This window comes from Bactrocera latifrons, unplaced genomic scaffold (assembly GCF_001853355.1).
Source record: "Bactrocera latifrons isolate USDA-ARS-PBARC rearing strain unplaced genomic scaffold, ASM185335v1 scaffold_27, whole genome shotgun sequence".
In the NCBI taxonomy this organism is placed as follows: Eukaryota; Metazoa; Arthropoda; class Insecta; order Diptera; family Tephritidae; genus Bactrocera; species Bactrocera latifrons.
In genome coordinates, this window is record NW_017536296.1 from 13,814 (window position 1) to 34,328 (window position 20,515).

A 20,515-nucleotide genomic window follows, 5' to 3' on the forward strand; every position below is an offset into this window, starting at 1 on the left:
TGGTGCACCATATAACTCCGAGTGGTGCAAAAGATAACGTCGAAAACGAAAAAAAAAGATGTGTATTAGAATAGGTGAGCATGTTTTTTTTTTTGTCAGTCCGGGTCAAATTTGTTGACATGTTTGACGTCCTCAGTTACAGCTTCAAAAATTATACTACACCAGATTTGTTGTTGTTGTAGCAGCAGAAAATTGCCGAGTAGACAGTCATTGGCCGGATAAATATTCGGCTCACCACAGTCACGTTCTCGGCTTGACTCGCCCTTTTTTTACTTTTTAACGCAGCGCTGTCCTTATTTTTCGACACTCCACTCGCGCTTGACAACACAAATAATTTATTTCAAATTAACTGAAATTGTTGTAGCCATTCAGCATATTTTTTCATCACCTGTGACACTGTGTGAAACTATTGAAACCATAGATTGTACATATGTATAAACTAATTTCCCATTCATATGTGTTTATTTGAATTTTTCCATTATTTATTTGTTCAAAATATAAATATTTGTTGTTGTTTTTTTATTTCTTATGAGCGCATATAAATTATTTATATTAATTTTTATTTTTATTATATCATTATCAAATTTACAAAAAATCATAATAATAATAATAAAAATAAAACGAAAACAAGAACAAAAATAGTTAACTAAACGAAATTAAAAAAAAAAAAATCAAAACAATCAATCATAGTACATACATAGTTTTCAAAACTTTAAAAACGCCAACTTAAAGCGAACATATGTATTCATGAACTGTCAATTATACAATTCTAATGCCATCGTGTTACAAAGCACAAAATTATTTTTTATATCATTTTTTTACTAATAACTTAATATTTAAGTGTGCGTGTGTATGTGTGTGCGTTTATGCATATATTTATGTATATAGTTGGGTGTATGTGTATGTATGTACCATATATATGACATTACAACTTCCATACATTTTCTTCGTTTCCTCCTCAATACATGTACGCATACATATATGTGTGTAAGTTTGTATGTTTTTGCATTACATTTAATTACTTTACAACGCATGCATTGTGTGTTTTTGTTGCAGCAGTTTTCATACAACTTTTACATTTGCACGCTATGTGTATTGTATGTAGACTTGTGTGCGCGAGTGTGCGTGTATCTTTATGGCGTAGTTGTTGTTTTTGTGTTTGCAATTGATTTAAATGTTTTTCTATGTTCAAAGTGTTACTTTCTTGTAACTTCTTCTGCGCGCGCAAGTTTTACACAAACAAAATTAACATTTCATTTGATTTTATCTAATAATTTATTATTTATAAACAATCATATTATGCAGTTACATTTTTAATTTCGTCGCTTATTTCGCCCCCTTCTAAATTTTCGCCTTAACTAAGTATGTATGTATGTGGGTATGTTTTAGGTATGTGTGTGTGCGTATGTATGCATGTATGCGAATTTGCTGCCGCCGACCGCTTCTGCCCCATTTGTCTGCCTCTTGTATGCTCAATTCGCCGCGCCTTAGCGCAGCCAGCTGGCCGAACTGTTGTAGGAGCGGTTGTATTTGTAGTTGTTGTTGTAGATGATTACTTTCACATTTGTTTTCCTTAAATATTTGGTTGAACTTCTCTCTTCTTCTTCTTCTTATTTACATAATAAGAAACGTTTTCTCATTTAGCATTTATTTAGCTTTTTGTTGTTGTTTGTTTTTAATGTATTTATGGTTACATCTAGTGATTCACTTCATCAATACATGTGCAAATAATGTAAGTATGTATTTATGTATGTGTGTATATGTTCGTTTTAATTATACATATGTATTACATTTCCATTATTCATTATTTAATTTGCTGTTTTTCTTCTTGCGTTCACTGTTCGCCGCTTTTTCACGTGTTTGCATGTGTTTGTGTGTATGTATGAGACGTTCCCTTCGTTTTCGCATTTTCATGTTGCCGATGGCAAATTCCAAAAAAAAAAACAATTAAAATAAATTTAACTAATATTTTCACTCGCTTCTTTCTAGTTACATATGTGCTAGCTCCTCCTCCTCTCGAATATTATTACACTTGTTGGTGTCTGATTGCCGTCTCATTTTGTAGTTTTACTGAATTTCCATACATTTTATTATATTATATATACTTGCAATTATTATTATTATTATTAATGTTATTTACTATTTTTTACTTTGCGTTGTAAAATTTTCTTTTTAAATAACCGTTAGTTTTATTTTTATACTCATCGCCATTTGCGCTATTTTGTTTGTCTAATATTTTTGTTTTTGTTTTTGCTTATATAATTTTTCATTTTAATTTAGCGTTATATGTATTTTTTCTGTTTGTTTATTTATTTTTGTTTTGTTTTGTTTTTTTTTTTTTACTAATATATTTTTATGCGAAAAAGGAATCATGAATATAATAAAATCACAAAAATTGTCTGTCCATCTGAATGCACTTCAGACCAGATTATATTCCTTCAGATTTGATTGGAGAATGGTGTCCTTAACAGCTGTAAACACGATACGAATATTTTCAGTATCTAAAGTGGGCGGGGTGAGAAAAAAAAAATTGATTAGAAAATATTTTATATAGATTGGAAAGATTTAAGGAGGTCCAATAATGATACCAAATAAGAATAAAGATAAAAATAATATTAAATTATTTAAAAAGATGTTTTCATTGGATTAAAACATTTTTTAAAATAATATACATATGTATGTAAGGGACCTCCTTAAATGTTTTTTACACACACACTCTCACAACTTTATTTCTTCATATTCCTTAATAGTTGATTCTTAACACACTCACTGATATTCTTCTTTTCGAATACAAAACAAATCAAGATGCGCACTCACAAACAGCTTTGCCACATTTTTGCAAACATAAAATTTACAGTATATGTATGTATGTAATTCACCGTTAGGTTAGGTTTGCTTAGTCTGGTGAATAGATAAATAGATAAAACTTGAAAATAAAATAATAGACCCGAATATAATAATAAATGGAAAAAATTGGAAATAATAAATCATTACATTTTATACATACATAAGTGTGTATAATTGAAAAACTACAAGAATAAATCTTTTACTGTTGTTCGAAAACAAACATTTTTCAATGACGGTTTAAAATATTTGTTGTTGTAGGCAAGTGTTCAAAAACATAGTTACATTTTCTTATTTTTTCGATCTTCGAAAAACAAGTTAATTGCTTTTATTTTTGGATCTTCGAAAATATAATAACTCGATTCTTGCACCTAGGATAATGGTTAAAAAAATATTACACAAAACTTTTTTTGTTGGATATTCGAATAAGTAATAAACCGTTATTCGATGCTATTTGTATTGTAATCGTGCTTTATTGATGTTGTAAAAACATTCGCAATAGCAATAAAAGTGTTTACTGTTGTTTTCAATAAATTGCTAGTTAAATTATTTATGAATAAATAATTAATAATTTGTTGTTGCTGTATATTCGAAAAAGTAATAAACCGTTATTAAAAATTATTTGTAAAAAATTAATTAATAAATAGTCATTTGTAGTTATATATTTAAAAAGTAGTAAAAACGCTTACGTTTATTGTTGTATTTTCGAAAAATTAATAAACTCATATTATTTATAAAAAACATGAAAAGCAACAATTAGCTTTTTATTGTATGTTCGAAAAAGTAATAAACCGTTATTCGAAATTATTTGTAAAAATTAATAAATAAATCATACTTTGTTGTTGCTGTATATTCGAAAAAAGTAATATAATTGTTCATTCTTGTATTTCCGAAAAAGTAACATATTATATCATATATCGTATAGTAATAGAATAGAAAGATTTATTGTTGCATATTCGAAACAATTAATAGTACTGTTATGTCGTATTATGGAATTTTTTATATTATGTTTTTTAGGTTGAAAAATATTGAACTAAAATCTTTCCAAAGAATTAGACTAATAGTATTGGATTGGCTGCCAAAACATATGACGTTTTTTTTATAACTATGACATTTGTGTATTTACAACAACAACACATTAAATTTTGTCTTTTAACTGTATATTTTAGGAAGAAGCTTTTCTTTAATAATAATTAAAGACGTATGAAAAAAATTTCCTTCAAATAAACCTTTTGGATATATTAGCATATTTTTAGATTTTTTACGCTTTAAATTATTTAAATAATTCATTTCTAGATTCGTAAAAATAGCAACAGTAAATTTAAAAAATATTTTCATAAATAGTAATTTAAAAAGTAAAAAGTAGATGTCCTTAAAAAATACTTTTTGATATACTTTTGACATTTTTATAGATTTTTTAAGCTTTAAATTTAATTGCATAATTCAGCACTCTTTTTTCCTAATTTAATTGCTGCTATTTTTAATAGGTTTCATAAATATGCCAATTTTCTAACTGTCGAACGTACGAACACACCTAATACTCGGTAGGAGAATCAACTAATTATTAATATTTAAAATTTCCCCCGACAGAGGAAATTAACGCTCATCATATGCGACTCACTGGCGAAAGTAAAACAACTTTTAGGAATTTGTTTTATTGACGATAACTTAAACCAAAGAGTTTACATTTTGCCTAAACATTATTACAATATTATTTCCTATACATCTATGTATGTAGGTGGTTTTTTAGAAATTAAGTCTTTTTATTTGTTTAATATTATTTATTTATTCTTTTGCAAGCAACATAAGCCAATGTGTATTAATAAAATCGTAGTATAAAGTTGATGCGATGCACGAACTATATGCAAGTAAGTAGCTAGGTAGACGGGTTAGAGAGATGAGGACGCGCGCTCCGTTCATTTGTGTTCGGTGAAGTTGCTTAACCCAAATTGAATTCCTTGAGAGCATTCTGCATGATAGTATCCTTGACGGCGCAGAATACGAGCTTAATGTTTTCGGTATCTGCACGAAGTTCAAGTGTCCACAGTGGAAATTTATTAAGATTTTTTTTTAATAAACAGTAAGTATTGTTTTTTTTTTCATTTTAAGTTGCAGAGCTTACTGACAACTACCCCTACATTATACAAAAAAAGGCTAGCGGTTCTGTTTACATATACCGTTAAGTTACAGTTTTAAGCAAAATAGTGCACCATAAGCGTTTACCGCTTGTACATACATACATACGTGCAGTTCTACTATTTATGAGTCGATTTGCATTACCTGCCAGACATTTGCTGAGTTTTTAGTTGAATACCGTTAACTTGTCATTAATTTTCCTATTTCTCAAACACAAGCACACACACACAATGTTTTTTTTTTTAATTCACCCAAAAACACTCACTCTAACTGGGTTTGAGAGCATATGCGTATACTTACCCGTAGCACAGGTGAAATGAGAATAGATGATTTTTTCGGAATCTGGATTAAGGTCTACAAACATACGAAGTATGAATTCTCGGGCGGCAATCGCATCCCTTTGTGGACCTAATTAGCGTTTAGTGTGAGAATATGAAAGAAGAGCGAACATACAGTACAAGCGATACGATTATAAGGCATACAATAATAATTACACAACTAAATACCTACTTATTTTTAAATACCATTTACTACTACATACATATGCATATACATAACCTAAATCGATATTGTGTGCGTAGCGCAAACTTTAGAACAGCTAGGTACAAGTAGCTTTTTAGCAAAGCTTTGAAAGCTTTAAGTAAAACTTTGTGGTTTTAACCTGTAGCTGTGGTGAAATGGGAGTAGCACTGACGTTCGGGATCTGGATTCGCAGCCAGATACTTTTTCAAGACAAATTGTTTAGCGGCAGCGTGATCACATTTGGGTCCTTCGTAATCACAAAAGTTTTTAGAATTTTTTTTGTTTGTTAATAATTGTGTATAACTGTTAATAATAAACAACAAAAAACTGATAGCTTTTTTGATAGCTAGCGCGTCTATAGCTTATAAATAATTTACAACTACAAATGTGAGCAGAAAATTATAGTAAAATATTAGTGTGTGAGTACTCACCATCATATTCGGGAAAGTAATCTACCAAATGCGAATACATGATTTTTTCCTCTAATAAGTCTTTCTTATTTAAGAAGAGAATAACTGATGAATTTTGGAACCACGGATACGTAATAATAGTTCTAAATAAAGCTTTTGATTCTTCCATACGATTCTGCGCAATAAACAACAATAGACAAATGAGACATTTTTAACACGCCAGTGCGTATATTGTACTCACCTCATTATCAGATTCGAATAAAATTTGATCGTATTCCGATAGCGCAACCAAAAATATGATTGAAGTCACATTCTCAAAGCAATGAATCCATTTTCTTCTCTCGGAACGCTGACCACCCACGTCCACCATTCTGTGCGTGTATATATATATATATATATATATATATATGTGTGTTGAATGAATATACGACGGAGAAATTGCATAAAATTGTTTGAATTAAATTTGGCATATTTTAAAAAAAACGTCAAGTTTTAATAATCGGTTATAATAACGGTTACAAACATAAACTACACTCATAAATAAGTAAGCTTGTAGGCGCTACACATAGAAATGCTTAAAAAATAATAATAAATGTTTAATACGAAAATGAACCAAATAACGTTAACAAACAAATGAGACTACACAAAGCACAAATTAGTGAAGCACCAACAAAAACAATGCGTATGTATGATGAAAGTATTTCAAGCTAAACTTCAAACCTGCAGAATTGACAATATTGAACTATTTCGACTTATTGCATTTATAAGACTAGCCTTATGGGAAAAGTTCTATGCAATATTTTTCAAAATCTTTTTTATGTTTTTTTTTTTTTGTGAGTAAGTATTATACCTAAATACGATACCGTCCAAATCGAATGGATATTCAAGTATCCCTGTGGTGGGCACACGAGCACGCAAAATATCCTGCTCGCTAGGTAGGAAATCTTCTTTTTCAATACGTTCAAGATCGCTGAGATAGCTGCGCGTTGGCAAACAAAGATTGTAAATTGTTTATTTATAGGTAAGTAATGCTATAATTATGACCATGATTATGAAGTAATAGTTTTTAAGTGGTGACACGAAGATCCAGCGTAAACTAATTTGATATAAAGTCGTTGAAAGCAAAACACTATTAACCTTTTTTCGCATAACTAAAAAAAAAATGTAAATCGCTGCAAACACGAAATCTTACTTTCATTTCCTGAAAACATAACCTCGCTAAGTTCCAGTGAACTCCTACAAACTCAACACTACAAAGTATAGATGAATTTATATATTTTTCTAACAATTTTTAATAATATATTAACCTTCAACAAAAATGTGTAAAAATCGGGGGTTAGTGTCGCACACAAAAAATTATAAGGCAAACATGCACAAAATGCTCGAAAGCCAAAACAATGTTTTTTTTTTTGTTTGTTTTGTTTTAACAAAAGTTTAGTAAATATTTAGTATTAAATAAGAGTCAAAGCAAATTAGTAGTATAATTTACATGTATGCAATCAAAAGGCACATTTTGCGAAATAGAATTTGTATGCTGTACCTAAATCGAATTTCTTCTAAATCAAAGGGATACTCAATGATCCCCGTTGTCGGCACACGAACTCTCAAAATATCTTGTTCGGTTGGTAAATAATCTGGTTGAGCCACACGATCGAGATCCATCAGATAACTAATAAATATATATATATTTTTTTTGTTTATAAGTTTTCTATATATACTTATTGTTTGTTTGTATGTATGTATGTATGTCATTCGATTTACACACTTCTAAGTTATTGTTTGCCTCACGGCTTTTTCGTTATTTGTAATGGCGAACACTTAAATTATAAGAAACTTATAAGTATATGGGTGGTGGTAAGGTACTCACTATTTTGCCGAATCTGTGAGTTGATATTCTCTTCGTCTATCGTAACATTCTTGTATGCCAGTATCCGCCCACAGTGTTTTAATGGCGGACAAATATGGATCTTCGAATGATGTGACCGTTTCGTAATCGATACTCATCACCAGTTCGCCAAGTTCCTGTCGGAAATGTAATTTAGCATAGGTTAGTGATTTTTTTTAGGTTATGGTAAAATAGGTTTTTTTTTTTAAATTATAAATCGGCTTTCGTACCGCTTAGAACCGAATATAAACATATCTATTGAACTACCAAAGTACTGTAGATATTAATTTTTCATCTCTTATATGTGCTTTACTTACACCGTGCTCGTCTTTGCCATACGAAATTTTTAACATATCCATGGCCTTGATCATCGACTGCATGGCCATGAATATATTTTGATAGACTAATTTAATGTAACCCCGTTTGTCTTCGTCGGAGTAACCGCTGCCGTGAATAATACGCATCTGTTTGATGAATGTCGATTTGCCGGATTCACCAGTGCCTGTGAAGAGAAATAAACAGCAAATTAATAACAAGAAAAATGTATCTTAAGCTGTTTGATCGAACAAGTAAGGAGTATGTATATGAAATTACATCTCGAAAGTTTTCAGAAAACTTTACTACAAACAAATATTACCACAAAATTCGAAATTTCTCCACGAAGCAGTATTGTTTTTGTATTTAATGCAGGCATATAATAGATAGATAGTAAAGATAGAGGTTTTGCACTTCCTACGGTCTATAGTGCCCTCCCCAATATCACATATGGTCACCAAGGTCCAGCATCCTGGACAAACCAGGAGCCTGCTGGGCGCGACTTAGGTGATGTGAACCCTGTCTAAATAGATGGAACCTAGGGCCTTTAGCCTGTTTCTGCAAATTGATGGACAATATGGCGCTTTCTGCAGCCAGCACTGTTCTCTCTCCACTCTCTCCTCCGTGCTCTTTAAAAGTGTGGGACCCCACTGAAATGCATGGTTCTGGCCCTCTCATCCTGGACTCTGCCGTAGAACAGGCTTGTTTGTCGGCATAGACATTTGTAGTTCATTAAATATTTTTGGATAAAAACAACCAGTCCACTACTACTGGCTGGTTTCTGATTCTGGTTCTTGGTTACATAGAACCGACTTGAACGTGGAAACTGGCTTGCTTTTTAGGAAGGAACGAGTGTTCAAAATATTTTTCAGTGGCAGTAAGTAGTAATAGTAACAACTCCAGATAAAATAAATACCGGAGCCGACATGGAAAGTTTACTTCATATACATACATGAATCTTAGTCACTAGAGACAAAACAATTATTAATGGAACTGAATTCAGCAATAAAACTGTGTTGTTTCTAACCGATGACAGTTTCTACTTTAGTTCTAAATTTGGTTCATACAAAGTCATTAGCAAGTTGGACCTAATCTCGGCTTTTTTTAAATGCATTTAGGTGTATTTTTGCCCTAAGATTGAGATATACATACTTGCACCTTGCGCAAATCACTTACCGAGCAGCAATAGTTTGAGTTCCCTTCGCGCATCGCGTTTGTCTCGACGCAACTGCCGTTCGATTTCCTGATTAATGCGCTTCTGTTCCTTCGCCTCCTCCGATAAACAGCACTCCATACTAGCTAAATTTTTGGCTGCTTACGCCGCACCCTTAACCACACACTCTAGTCTATATACTACTAATGGACTGTATTTGTTGTTAATGTTGTTCGTTATTTAAAGTAAAAGCTTTAGAGCGAAACGCTCGTACTGTAGCCTGCCTCGATATAGCCGCCGCCGTGCTTTGCTTGCCTATTTTGTAGTCAATAATGTTGGGGCAGGTGATAATTTCAAATGCTTGCCTCAGTTCCTTTGCCGCCACACCTTCTCGACAGGTGTGTGTCGTCGTGTGTGACTTTCGTTAGCGCAACAATCAATGTTGCGGCACAACACATATGATCCTGCAATTATCTTTGTATGGCAAAAGAGTTTGAAGTAAATTTTAAAATTAACTTCGTTTTATTTGCACATGGAAATGTTCACATATGATTGTATTTCCACTAATTCTTTTATTTTGGTTGAGTTCCTCTTTTCTCAAGCTCCAATGTTTAATGCACAATTTTTTATAATTTTTTTATTTTGCTTTTCGAACTTTACGTTTGTCCAGTTGCAACCAACGATAGGTACCGTTTCTTCTTCTCTGTATGATCCTATTTAAAAAAAATCCGTAAACATCTGAAAAAAGAGAGAAAGAATTGTGGTTATAATTGATCGAATTATCTATCTAGAAATGAATATAGCAGAGCTCACTTAGTTTCAAATCTTATTAAAAACAAAACGCTTAATGAACAAGCGTTGGTTGCTTCTAAGCTTCTTCACGCTCGAACGGTGTGCCGTGTTATGATAATTTTAAAAAGTACAAAAAAATATTGAAAAATTTTGTGTAGCATTCGTTCGTTCGTGCGCATAGTACGAATGCAGCAATGCGCGCCCTACCGAAGAGGCAAAAAATCGAAAAACAACTGCCCAGCAGTCACGGAAGCAGACACTTCCCGAGTCCCAATGTGCGCATACATTTACCGATTTGTCGGCCATGTAGGGCTTCCCTAGCCAAAGCTTCGAAGGCAACAAAATAAGATATATATACACACATATATATATATGTATATAGAAACAAAGCACAGATCTACTTTGTGCGACCATCATAGTGACCGACGAGTGAAGCGCCGCCAACCGCTGCAACGAACAGTTGGTGTTAGATGACCCCTCTGATACCGCTTGATTTGCGGGCGGCGTTAACCTCGTCCCCGAATGCCGTATGCCGCCCGTCGTCAAGTGTATTCTAATCCAATTGTCTTGAACTTCACAGTCCATTGGCAAGGTTGATGACTAAACTCATAGTTTTTGCTTTTGTTTTTGTTGCTGTTGTAATAATTCAGAGGCTGTATATGCGATAGGGTAAATAGAATGGCTTTAATTAGCGTATTTGGATAACGTATTCTAACAAGGAGTATTGGTGAAAATGCTATAAAGGTAGAACCGATCAGCGATAGCAACGGATGATATGATGATCATATGTGCGCAAGATTTTGTGCTCAATGCTTAGATTTCACTTTCGTTTGATTATCCCAAAACATACATGTAATACAAAATAAAGTAGATTTTTCCGCTTTGTTTTCAGTCACCGTTTCGTTACCCTAAAGCCTTCTATGCGCCAAAATGTAGGCAATTTTTTTTTATAAAAATCACGGTTCCGAGTTATGTACTTCATAGGCGGGTGTCATAACGTGTTATATAACTTCTCCTAAAAAGCGACGGCGTTGAGGTATTGATAGTCGAGTCCATGTAACCGAAATTGAACAAGGTTTTTATTGGGTCAGAGCCTCCCAACTGGCAGCGGTCTTCATAATTGTGTTAGGAATAATTTGGCGCTCTAACACCATTCATAGCAGAGCTATTCATGCATTCACTCTAAATTCCGTAGCTATTGCATACTTTTTGGCTGAAAAATTTGAAAGTAAAAAATTTTGTTGGAAATACAACTTGTCAAGAAAGTATAAGGAACTTATAGATAAAACGAAAATTTGTGTTTGGTCGAAAATTCATTCACAATGATGGCTTTGTGCGAAGGTGCGTTATCCACGAATTGTTGGCCTACAAACTCGGACTTTTACGACGGATAGCGACTCGTAATCGCCTCATAACACTAAGATAATACTCATTGTTGACGGCTTGACCAGTTGGAACGTATTTGGCGCACCTTTGGGCCACCATTCGGATGATTGCTGGTTCGTAAGTGTACCATTATCTTAAACCTCATATATATCGTCACCAGTAATTATGCGTTTAATGAAGGTGAGAAGCTCACATGGCTATTTTCGGCAACAATTTCCTTAACTTTTTCAACGTTATCATCGGTCACACTTGTTGAAGGCCAGAGCGAGGCATGTCTTCGATGGTCTCCCAATCCTCCTTGAATGCTCTGTACCACTCGTAAGTGCGCGTTTTTGATAGAGCAGATTCAGAAAAATTCTTCTGCAACATTTTAAATATATCGGCTCACGAAAATTCGTTCGCAACACAAAATCAATATTTTCGATCATTGTAAAATTCGACAAACACTACCGAGGTCGACTGACATAAACATCATTGGCATCATAATTAAGGACAGTTGTACCAACCTTGGAAAAAAATTTACCTGGCTTCCATATAAGCGGGAGATTTATATGAAGAATTCCCGATACTTTCTTGACAGGATGTATTGTCCTATAAAGTTTAGTTATTTATTTATGAAAAATCCAATAAGGTATTTCGAAATAGATTTCTGACAAGTCAAAGCGTTTTGTTTTTGAGAATATGTTTTATTTAAAATATAATCAAATAAATACTAGATTTTACTTGTATTTAAAGAAAGGAAGCTTCAGAGGAACCACTTCGACATATTCGATTAAAGCGTCTGTTTTTTTTTTTTTCCAATGAAAGAGAACAACAGTCTCGGATGAAAGAGCCCATATTGGTGACGACTACAGCAAACGTAATAAAGACTATGATTTACAAGCATGCACCTGGAATGGCCAGTCTCTAAATTGCGAAGATGTCGATGCTCAGCTGGTTGATATTATCGTAAAAGTAAAGGCTGACATATACTACAGCGGTCTTATAAAGGAGCGCAAATTCAGTGTGTGATTCGTGATGGAAAAAGATTCAGTCATCGAGTCCTGGCATTCACTCCGGTGGATGAGCGTCTAACCAAAATCCGCATCAAAGTAAAATTTTTTCAACATTATACAGATTCGCGCCCACCCCCAACGGAAGAGAAGGACGATATGACTAAAGATGTCTTTTATGAGCGGCTGAAGCACACTTGGCGATTTTAACGACAGCGTGGGCAAAGAAGGCAACGTTGGAAATTTCAACCAATAAGGCGAAACCTCTCCAAATGGGTTGAGTCTGATCGACATCGCATGGGCGCGAAATATACTTGTCTGTAGAATTAAGAGTTCAGCGCAAGAAAATTCATCAGGCTACTTCACTGTATTCGGATCGAAAGGTTATAAACTGGAGCGATTACGATTTGAGTCATGGACGACATGACAGGTTCGAATTGCAATTACCCGCCTAAAGAACAACAAATCGGCAGGGACCGATGGATTACCGGCCGAGCTATTCAAATTCGGCGGCGAAGAACTGATAAGGCGCATGAATCGATTTCTTTGCAAAATATGGTCCTGAGGAGTGTCCAAGAGAAAGGTTTTGCGGAAGATTTATGGTCCTTTGCGATTTACAAGATTTACGACGACATTCTCATAGTTCTGCGAAACAAGAGACATCGGCGGCGACTGGCTAGGTAATGTTGTCCAGATGGAAGAGAACACTTTTTCTTTGAGGGTACCGCGGGTGGAAGCAGAGGATGAGGAAGACTTCCACCCCTTTGGAGAGATCAGGTGGAGAAGGACCTGGCTGCACTTGGTATCTCGAATTAGCGCCAAATAGCGAAAAGAATAAACGCCTGCCGAGCTGTTGTTAACTCGGCTATAACCCCATAAGCGGTGTCTACGCCAGTAAAGAAGAAGAAGAATAAAAGTATGCCCTAAGCAATGCAAAATTCCATTTTCAATAACAAATGTTGTTTCCTTCCTAGCGCTTACTAAGGGCAGAACATTGATTTTTTGCCAGAGGTTACAACAAAACAAATATGTGGCTCATTGAATTCAGATTTATTTGAAGAATTCTATTTCCGAGGCTACTACTAACACTAACAAGACAAATAATATGTACAATTTTAAGATATATGCAAAGAGCTGTTACTAACGGTATAGTTTACAGAGAATTCTACAATTTCGAATACATAATATAGTTTTGAATGTGCTGGAAATTACGTTCGAACATAAAAATTGATGGCAAAATACACATTTATTTACATATGGACCTTTACCTTGATAGTATATATACAGTAATGGTATTGACTGATCATAGTAACTGTAATCGAATTTTATGAAAACTAATTTATTTTAGATATAGCATTTTTAGTGTTCTGCGTACTTATAAAAACGTTACACCGAATATCGATATATTTAGTTAACCATTTTGAAGTTACTTTCATTTTTTGATTTTACAAATTTTTTGATATTTTGTCGATGCCATGGCCTATATTAATTAATTCAAAATATTTGGCGGCATTTGAAACAACAAATTAAAGAAATTATACCAAGTAAAGAAACTTCATCACATTACGGTTTTTGTTTATGTTACTAAGACATGATCATATATGTAACATACTGTAAATTTATTTAAAAAATATACGCTTTCGTTTTTACTTTTTTTTCAGCTCAAATCTAATTAACGGTAATACGCTACCATTTCCAATGCCAAAGGTGCGCGTCCAAAGCTACAGGAGACCGCACCCTCCCTTATTATATGTGAAAAGTGTGTCTTTTCTTATCGACAAGCGCAAGAAAATACGATATGCGAAATGTAAAATCGTTGAAAGACTTGAAGAACAGTAAAAAAACGATAGAATCAGCGTTGGCTAATTTAGCATAGACTTGTGATTTTCCACAGTAATCGTGTTATTATGGAATACATACATACATAATTACACGCGAGCAAAAATTTTGTTATTTTTGTAGCATGGCTACTAGAAAAGCAGAGGAAAATTCGACATTCTGAATGTAAAATTCATACGACAACGACAAATGGTTTAAAGAGATCACTGTGACCCCTCTGTAGTAAATTTCTTTCAAACTATATAATTATGAAATTCGACACGCCATTTGTTCAATTCTTCTCCTGCACAAAAACATCGGCTAATTTGCATTTGCATTTGTTATTAAATTAAGATTTTGTGCGCTGTTAGCCAACGTTAATTTTCTTATTATTAATATCTCCGTTGGCGCCGTTGCCGCTGGCGATCCATTCCTAAATTTGCTGTGGTTGTCACACAGTTATGTACAAATAACAATATATGCATATATGTATCTGTGCGGTTTTTATGTACATATAACAATACAAATTTAACCATAATAAATTTTCTTGAATCGTAAAGTAAAACCAGCAGCTCTACGCCTCTGTGAGGTAATTTTATCACTGTATAGTTGGTCTGGTCTCCGGAGTGATATACTTGTGTATGATAAGAATAACCTGCAGCGCGATCACTAGAAGCTCATTCGAATTCTATGTATGTAGTCTTCGGCGCATAGCTTGTCTAAGCTTTTTGTTGATTTAGTATTGATAAAGTTGAGATAAATGAATACGAAGTGGATGCAAAGAATCTGGACCTACCTAATTGAACTACATCGTATATGAAAATAAAAACCTGTTGAGCACGTTTCAGCTCATTTTATAATATAATTAAGAAGATATGTTGATTGTCCAGAACGTATGTACCCAGATATTTTAATTCTGTTATCAGTATGAGTAATCCATTTGCTATTTATTTCATGAACTATTTTTAGGTTTCCAATGCATAATTTTCGAAAAGGCACATATGTACATTTCACTACAGCAAACATAAGTTTTACCTGTATGCATATCTAAGTGTTTCATTATACATAACACCAGCTCATATTAAATATTTAATTATTATTAGTATAAGAAAAAAATCAACTAATATATGTTTGACTATCTCTAACTTAAAAAAAAAATTATATAAATGAACAACATGATAAGAGGAGTTGATTTAGTTATATCCCTCTGTCGGCCGAACAGTAACAACTCTTTCAGTTTTTAATATATCGATCTGAAAATTTGCACAAATCATATGAACCGCCGATATCCTACAATTGTATTTTTGTATGAAAAACTTTTATATTTAACCAGATAACTTCACAAAATTTTGCATAGGTTATTCTTCAAGACAGCGCTCCAATACATTAAAATAGTTTCGAGAAAGAACAAAAAGCTGCCATACAAACTGATCAATAAAAATCCAATATTTGTATGGAAACTTCTTTATTTGTGAAGGGTATTCCATCTTTGTGGCAACCGACATTAATGTATTTTAAAACTTTTGCAAAGTTGATTTCATTTTTCAAATAAATTTCACTTACCAATTAAAATATATTTTGGTGTTGAAGATTTCAGAAATTAAGGAAACTCGTATCAAAAGTTTGTATTTCCTTGTAGCCGATATTCTCGAATGCAGAATCATTAGGAGAATATTGTTCTTTATTTTTATTGAGGGTTGGTTTCTTTTTTGCTTAAAATTAATCCTTTTTACAGAATCCCTGCAGATCTATTGTATATATTGCTATTAGACGAACTATTGTTGCTGCTGCATTTGCTGTTCTATTGGTTACCGCAACTACTATTTATATACTCAAGTATATTTAACGGTACCGTTGGTGCATATATAGCGTCAATTATTCATTCATTTCTTCAATATAGCTGTAGTTGCTTGAGCCCGTTTCTAAAATATAAGGAACATTTTTCCGCTTCAACCGCTTTTGTTGCTCTTTCTGGTTTTCCTATAATTTTTCTGTTGTTAGATCGAGTAGTTTGTATTTTTTGCACATTTGCTTAAAATATTTTTTTTTTTATTTGCTTGTTCTTTACTTCAAATATTACTCGTTTACATATCAATACACAACTCTGCCTTTTTTAATTATGAAACATTTTCTATTTCTTTAATTCGTCAGAGTGCATATTCAAACATTTTAGCCTAATATAATATTATTATGCATTAAGAATAAAACCACACAATAACTTTTTCACACAGATTATAAATGCAAGAGGCTGGAGTTGGAATTTCAAAAGTGTGTGTACGTAGGTATATTGAACACTCGAGATACGGTATCGAATTTTTCCAATTAAATCACCAATTACTTTTTTTGTATCTGGCTATTGCTAATTGGGATGTAATATGAAATTTTAAATCATTTTCAGCTATTAAAATAGCACCTGCCCAATCAATTCACAATTATACACATCGGTATCCTCCATAGTAACTTCGTAACTATGCGAAGATTCACTTGTCGCACCGATCTTTGTTTATCTTTTAGTTTTTTTTACACTTACTATTTTTCGTTTCTTTTTGCAAGAAATTCGTAAAAATTGTTAAAATTTTACTTGATATCATTTGACGACTATGACCAAATCCAATGGGAAAATTGGTACAAAAGAGAACGAAGAAATATAAGCAAAAAAGAAAATTGCGTGACGTTTCGTTTACTTTTATGATACAAGTTCGCAGAAACAGACCGATGGTTCGCTGCCGATCTAAGCTGGCCATATAGTTGTCACAGTTGCTCCTGCGTGTTTTCGCTTATATTGATGATTTCTGAACTGTTTTGTCGACATAGTGGAACAGCAATTCAGATACACCACGATACCGACGGGGCGAATACACACATGCCAGACGATACGACCGACGATGTATATTTGACGGGCGAGGTCCGCTGAAAGAAAAAAAATCTAGAAACGAAAATTTCCATTGCACCCAAAATCACGATTATTTGTAATAATTTCTCTATAAAATTAAGTCACTTTTCTGATATAATAGTATTAATACGTGCCTAGTCAAATTGCCTAAATTTTAAATAAACACTGGAAAATTTTGTCATATATTTTACACTATCACAGAAATTTTTCTTTAGTAAAACGACATTTAGGATAGAACTTTTTATATTTTTATAAAAACACCGACAAATAATTTCTTGGCATATCTGGTGTTAATTGATACACTGAAACAGTAGGAGCTGGGAACTACACTATTACTTGCGGGTGTTATAGATCACCCAGTTTCTGTATTTGCCAAACCGGTAGCGCTTTGAAAAGTTGCATTGTTTTTTCTTTTTTAATATTTATGCACATTTATCCTCACAAACAAATTGACAGTTACAATTTTGCATTTACAAATAACTTTTCCGTCATTTTATATGAGCAGCTTGAAAACCATTTATTTCCAATCAGAATTTGCACCTCACACCTTCTCCAGCCTCTTTTTCATTCATTTTTTTCAGCGGTGTATTAAATTTTCCCCATTAGATTTTTCCAAATCCTTTTTTAGTTGCATATAAGCGCATTTCACAGTTATGACACTATACTTTTAAATAATATGCGTTAGTTTTAAAGTTTAGCATATATTTCTTACTAATTGGACTATATTTTTAATATTTTTTGTAAAAAAAATTACAAAATTTTCATCATTACCACACACAAGAAAAATCACACTGCACTACTGAAATGAATGGCAAGGAATGAGAGAGAAAACAACATTATACCCGCAGTCGGTAAGGCGGGCAAAGCAAAAGCGAATGCGAAAGAAGTGGTGCAAAAATTTATTTGCAGATAGCAATAAGGCAGTGCGGAAACGAAAGAGCATTGCCAACAACAATCAAGTGTGTTATTGTTAAAAAATTTTTAGCGCTCAAACTATATATTTACCAATAGAATAATGCGCAACTAATTTCAGCAATCATTTATTCACAGATTAGTTTTATTCTTCACTAAATTAACAATTAACCGATTAAAATTTTTTCAAACTTGTCAAAGTATCCGGTTCCGTTTTTGGTGTACATTCGGAGCTTGAACAGCAACAACAACAATAAATGTACGAAATTAAACATGTCAAGTGTAGTTTGTCAAATGGAACGTGACGTATTTGGCTTTATATTTGAATAAAAAATTTCGAACTGTTTAAATAGTCTGGACTGAATTGAATTGAACAAGTGAAGTCCAAATAAATAATTTTGAACTGTTTGAATATTTAGTCCACTACAACATCGGTGATTATATCCAAGTAAGTTAAGTGTACTTAAACTGGTCGATGTTGTTGTTGTTGTAACGGCAGAAATTCTGCCGAGTTGACAGTCCTTGGCCGGATAAAATTCCGAGTCCGTTCCGGTTTTCGTAGACCCGACTGTCGTGGGAACGGTCATATATGTATATTGGTCAAACAACAAAAACAAATATGTAAGTATTATAATATTTTTCCTTTTTTTTCATAAACCGATCCAAACGGGGTTACATCGCCGAAAAAACAGCCCTTGGTCGTATGAAATCCGAGTCAATTCCGGTACGTAGAACCGGCTGTCGTGGGAATTAATATTCCTCTCTGCTAAATGCTTGTCACTTGTGGGATTCCGCATTCTTTAAACCCATCCTATACTGCTGATGGACTGAAGGGAAACATTTTTTTTCTTATTACTGTTTAGTTTAACCCAGCCCTTGGTGCTAGACCAGCTCGTTGTATTTGTAATAACAAAAACTATTCCCCAAATTGCTTTGCAGGCAAGCTAGTGATGGTTTCTTCTTTGTCAGATGTACAAATTACTTCATATTGCGGGGCTCCGTTATTCTTTCGAGGAATAAATACGATAGAAATTGCATCTGTGTTGAATTGGATAAGTAACACCATAAGTCAGCACCAATAGTGATAACTATGTAGAGTTCTATCTTCAAGCCTTTCGCTTTCCAAATTCTAATTACGATCTTTGCAAATCTGCTTTTCGACGGCAATTCGAGGTTTATGTTAGATTGATATATTATAATAACAACAAAAATACCAACAAGTAAATTTTTAGTTTTTATTAGTTTATTTTATTTATTTTTGTTTCGTAAACTGTAGTGTTTTTGAAATTTGACCAGTTTAGGTTGTAAATAATATATATATATGTACATACAGTTAGATACAACTAAATACTAAATACAATGGTCTGCTTTGTTTTATATTCGTAAATATTGTATGTATGTATGTAAGAAGTTTTGTGTTGTTTCTGCACACTCGCAATATGAAATTAAAATCAGCTGTAAGGATACAAAGATGTTACAAAACACTTACAGCAAAATTAAATATATTAACTCGCCGAAGGTTTGACGCACACTAACAACGAAATACAATGCCACAGAGCTTGTGCAAATAATGTATGTATATGTGTGTGTTTTCAACTTTTGGCATTGTTGTATATAGGATGGATGCGCTGTTATTACAACTAAATTGTAGGGATATGTTTTAAACAATTATTTATATGTTTTTGTTTACTATGTGTGTAAATTGTTACTAAAAATAACTTGAGAAAATTAACAACTCACCATAAAGAATTGCGCAAGAATTACAAATTTTAAAAAGGTTTAGTTTAACTTACTTTATTTTTCACCGATTCAAATACAATTTGTATGCATATATGTATGTATGTAAGTATAAATCTTTTGGCTCAGCAAATGACTTTTGATTTTTGAAATGTGTGTTTTGTTGCAAAGACGCACTAATCGGCTATATGTTGGCACTGGCTTTATTTAATTTATTAAATTGATTTATATATATATTTTTTTGTTTTTGGTTTTTTATAATTGTATTATGTTTATGTCAAAAAAATTTTTTTAACATCTCAAGACATTTATACTTGTTTTTTCTGTTATCATAATTTATGTACGTATATCAAAATTATTATTATTATTTTGGTAGGCTAACTTTAATATTTTTTATTTTTTAAATTTTATACACTTAACTACTTAAATCAGTTGACTGTTTTTTTTTCCATACATATTTCAATAATATTTATGCACAAACATACATAGCACTTTTTAAAGTACTTTTGTAGTGTTTGCGAAAAATTCTGACTACCGAGGGGGGGAGGGGCAAATGTGTAAAGTGTATATTTGCGTCGAACTTGTATGTTGATTTTCCTAAATATTTTGAATAGCGAAAAAATGCCTGAAAACAGGTTTGTGGCCGCGTGAACTTTGTTGTTTTTATTTTGTTTTCTTCATTACTACAAAATAGTTAAATTTATATGATTGTATATATGT

At 32.8% G+C, this 20,515-nt stretch overlaps 1 protein-coding gene and 1 long non-coding RNA gene across 11 annotated transcripts; both read right to left on the reverse strand.

Moving 5' to 3' along the window:
- Nucleotides 1-1,087: 1,087 nt before the first annotated feature.
- On the reverse strand, nt 1,088-2,233 carry LOC108969942. The gene is made up of 2 exons (XR_001993440.1): nt 1,994-2,233; nt 1,088-1,894 (listed from the first exon to the last, which is right to left on the reverse strand). It is a non-coding gene; the product is annotated as an uncharacterized LOC108969942 (long non-coding RNA).
- A 90-nt stretch (nt 2,234-2,323) lies between these two features.
- On the reverse strand, nt 2,324-17,981 carry LOC108969943 (G protein alpha q subunit). Of its 10 annotated transcripts, none has more exons than XM_018934984.1 (10): nt 17,918-17,981; nt 15,817-16,427; nt 9,289-10,003; nt 8,115-8,299; nt 7,780-7,934; nt 6,763-6,891; nt 6,154-6,283; nt 5,934-6,087; nt 5,281-5,388; nt 2,324-2,501 (listed from the first exon to the last, which is right to left on the reverse strand). In XM_018934984.1, the coding sequence occupies exons 3-10, from the start codon at nt 9,404-9,406 to the stop codon at nt 2,419-2,421; spliced, it is 1,062 nt and encodes a 353-aa protein (XP_018790529.1). In that variant the 5' UTR covers nt 9,407-10,003; nt 15,817-16,427; nt 17,918-17,981; the 3' UTR covers nt 2,324-2,418. The 10 variants fall into 10 exon arrangements, with proteins under 10 accessions (XP_018790529.1, XP_018790524.1, XP_018790526.1 ...); XM_018934979.1 differs by lacking the exon at nt 6,763-6,891 and adding an exon at nt 7,453-7,581; XM_018934981.1 differs by lacking the exon at nt 6,763-6,891 and adding an exon at nt 7,453-7,581 and having other exon boundaries at nt 15,817-16,233; nt 17,918-17,957.
- Nucleotides 17,982-20,515: the final 2,534 nt, after the last annotated feature.